The sequence below is a fragment of the Mangifera indica genome, chromosome 1, assembly GCF_011075055.1.
Source record: "Mangifera indica cultivar Alphonso chromosome 1, CATAS_Mindica_2.1, whole genome shotgun sequence".
Taxonomy (NCBI): Eukaryota; Viridiplantae; Streptophyta; class Magnoliopsida; order Sapindales; family Anacardiaceae; genus Mangifera; species Mangifera indica.
This window is the reverse complement of record NC_058137.1, coordinates 13,740,635-13,743,363: the sequence shown is the minus strand read 5'-3', so window position 1 is coordinate 13,743,363 and position 2,729 is coordinate 13,740,635. Positions and strand designations below refer to the sequence as shown.

Here is a 2,729-nt window from a genome sequence, read left to right as displayed (position 1 = left end):
ACTTCCATTTGCCCATCAATTTGTGGATGACAAGTAATAGAAAATAGGAGCTTAGTTCCTAACTTTCCCCATAATGTTTTCCAAAAGTGACTTAAAAACTTCATATCTCCATTTGAAACTATTGTCCTTGGCATTCCATGAAGTTGCATAGCCTCCATGAAGAATAAAGTAGCAATTTTTGTTACATATTGTAACATTGTATAAAGTGAGTCGTCTTTGAAAACCTGTCAACCACAACAAACACAAAATCTTGCCCCTTTTTGGACATAGGTAAACCCAATACAAAATCTATAGAAATATTAGTCCATGGTTTATTAGGTATGGGCAAAGACATATGCAAACCATGGGGCAAAACTTTAGACTTATAAAAGTGCAAGTTAGAGTGAGAAAATGCTCTCCCTTCTCTCTATAATCCTTACCCTTTTCCTTCAACAACTCCAACCCATTGTCAACCTTTCCTTAGGTTGGTGACCACTCCGGCACCAACCCTTGGCCGGAGACCCCCTTGGTCGCCGGCTCCTCCCTCCGTGCAGCTCCTCTCTCCTGTTTTTTCTCTATTCGGACATCCTCTTGTTTCTAGCTTTAGTTCTTTTAGTAATGCAAGCTGTGTTTTCTTCCATTCTCTTCCCTCTTCCCCTATTACTATGATGTTGTGTTTTTATTTTTTCTCGCATTTTCAGTTTGCATTGCTCCGGTGACCTTAGTTCCTCCTCTCCTTCCTTCCTCGGTGTGTCTAAACCCCTCCAAAAAATTCAAATATTCAAAGTTTTTTACTCTTTCTTTGATCTTTCCTTTTTTTGGAAGTCTGCAGCTGTCTTCTTTTCTTCCAAAACTGATCTTTCCTCTTTTGGCATTGCATAGTCTGCTGTGCATTGTCTCTTCCGTGTATCTTTGACTGCTGCGCCTAGCATAGGCTGTTTTTTCTCCTTTCTTGGCATATCCACTTGATTGAAGACATGCATAACAAGGAACCTTCTTTACCACCTCATTTGTCAACTTCTTCTCTTCTCCAAAACAGGTTGGTTCCCCTTGCCATTGAAAAGGTTTCTACTTCTTCCCCTAACACTCCCTCGGCAGTAGCTGGAGAAGGTGAAAAGAAAAGCTCATGGAACTCCCTTTTCTCCCCTTGGAAACCCTCTATGAAGCTGGAGTTTTTTGAACCTAAAGGGAAGGATACCTTGGGGCGAATTTGTGTGGCACCTCCTCCCGAAGTAGCTGAGCAAGGAGCAACTAGATGGAATTCATGTGCGGTGGGCTTCTTCCTTGGCAAAAGGCCACCATTCTTGACTGTTAAAAGAGCTTTGGAGAGGCATTGGTCCTCGTTTGGCCTCAAAGATGTTATGACCTCCGGCCAAGGTGTCTTTATCCTTAAGTTTCAAGACATTGATGGAGTTATGAGAGCTGTGGAAGAGGGACAACTAACCATTGCAGGGCAGCCATTCCTTGTTAGGAAATGGACTACAAATCTTCCAATGGTAATCAATGATGTCAAAAAGGTTGCTATTTGGGTTAGATTGTATGGCATACCTCTTGAATTTTGGACCCCAAAAGGTCTTAGCTACATAGCAAGTGCAATTGGAAATCCTCTCTATGTGGACTCCATAACTGAAGAAGGGACAAGGCTGGACTTTGCAAGAATTTGTATAGAGGTAAAGGTGGATGCGGAATGTCCTGATTCAATATGTTTAGCTTTGCCGAATGGAGAATCAGTGATAATCCAAGTGGAATACACATGGAAACCTATTAAATGCAAGGGATGTCAATGTTTCGGTCACACCACAGCAAGTTGTTCTCTAGCACCAAAGCAAAATGTTGTCTCTATCCCACGGAAAACTCCAAAGGAAGGGGCTGGAAGAGTGCTCCCTGTGAACTTTAATGGGAAAGACAAACTAGAGCAAGTAACAAAAGACTTTGACAATAAAACCAAAGGTAGAAAGATGGAGGTGCAAAAGCTGGAGGGGAAAACTTTGCTAACTCATAAGAATAATAGATTCTCTGCATTAACTATAAAGGAGACTCAAGAACTTGGAAAGGAGAATATAATTCTGATTGAGGAAGGAAAGCATGGGATTTCCACTGGTGATAGTGATGCCATAATGGAGGGTAAGAAATACACTACATCGGCAGCAAATGAGAAAGCTCAAGAGAATGACGAAAGCTCCAAAAGCAGCACTAAAAATGCAAATGGAGGGGATGACTCGGACCAAGTTGCCTCTCCTATGATGCTTTCTTTTGGAGGGAAACTAAGAGTGGATGAGATGGACTTTAGAAAAGAAGATGCTGATTTGAAAAGTAGGAACTTGGGGAAGAAAGCAGCAAAGCAAAGAAAAGAAAATTCCACTCCCATCCCATCCAAATGACAAAAGTTGCTTGCTGGAATATTAGGGGCCTTAATGCCCCTATTAAACAAAGAGAGGTTAGACATTTCATCTTGCAAAATAATATTGATTTCATGGCTGTTTTAGAAACTAAAGTAGGAGCCCATAATATCACTAGTGTGACTCGTAATATATGGAGGGAATGGGAATATGATAATAATAATGAGGTGTGCCCTAATGGAAGGATTTGGGTAGGATGGAATAAAGAAGCAATCAGAATAGACATCAAAGAGAAGGCCTCCCAATTCATTCATGGTGATGCTTGGTTAGTGAAGGAGAATATTCATGTGGCTTTATCCATAGTCTATGGATTCAATCAACCATTGGAAAGGAAAAGTCTATGGAAGGAAC

General features: G+C 41.0%; 1 protein-coding gene across 1 annotated transcript; it reads left to right on the top strand.

Moving 5' to 3' along the window:
• The first annotated feature begins 956 nt into the window (after positions 1-956).
• LOC123216923 lies at positions 957-2,360 on the top strand. The gene has a single exon (XM_044637628.1). It carries the CDS (start codon positions 957-959, stop codon positions 2,358-2,360), a length of 1,404 nt encoding a protein of 467 aa, XP_044493563.1.
• Positions 2,361-2,729: the final 369 nt, after the last annotated feature.

Coding starts and splice junctions, on each gene's coding strand:
- LOC123216923 (XM_044637628.1), top strand. CDS start 957: ATGCATAACAAGGAACCTTCTTTACCACCTCATTTGTCAACTTCTTCT.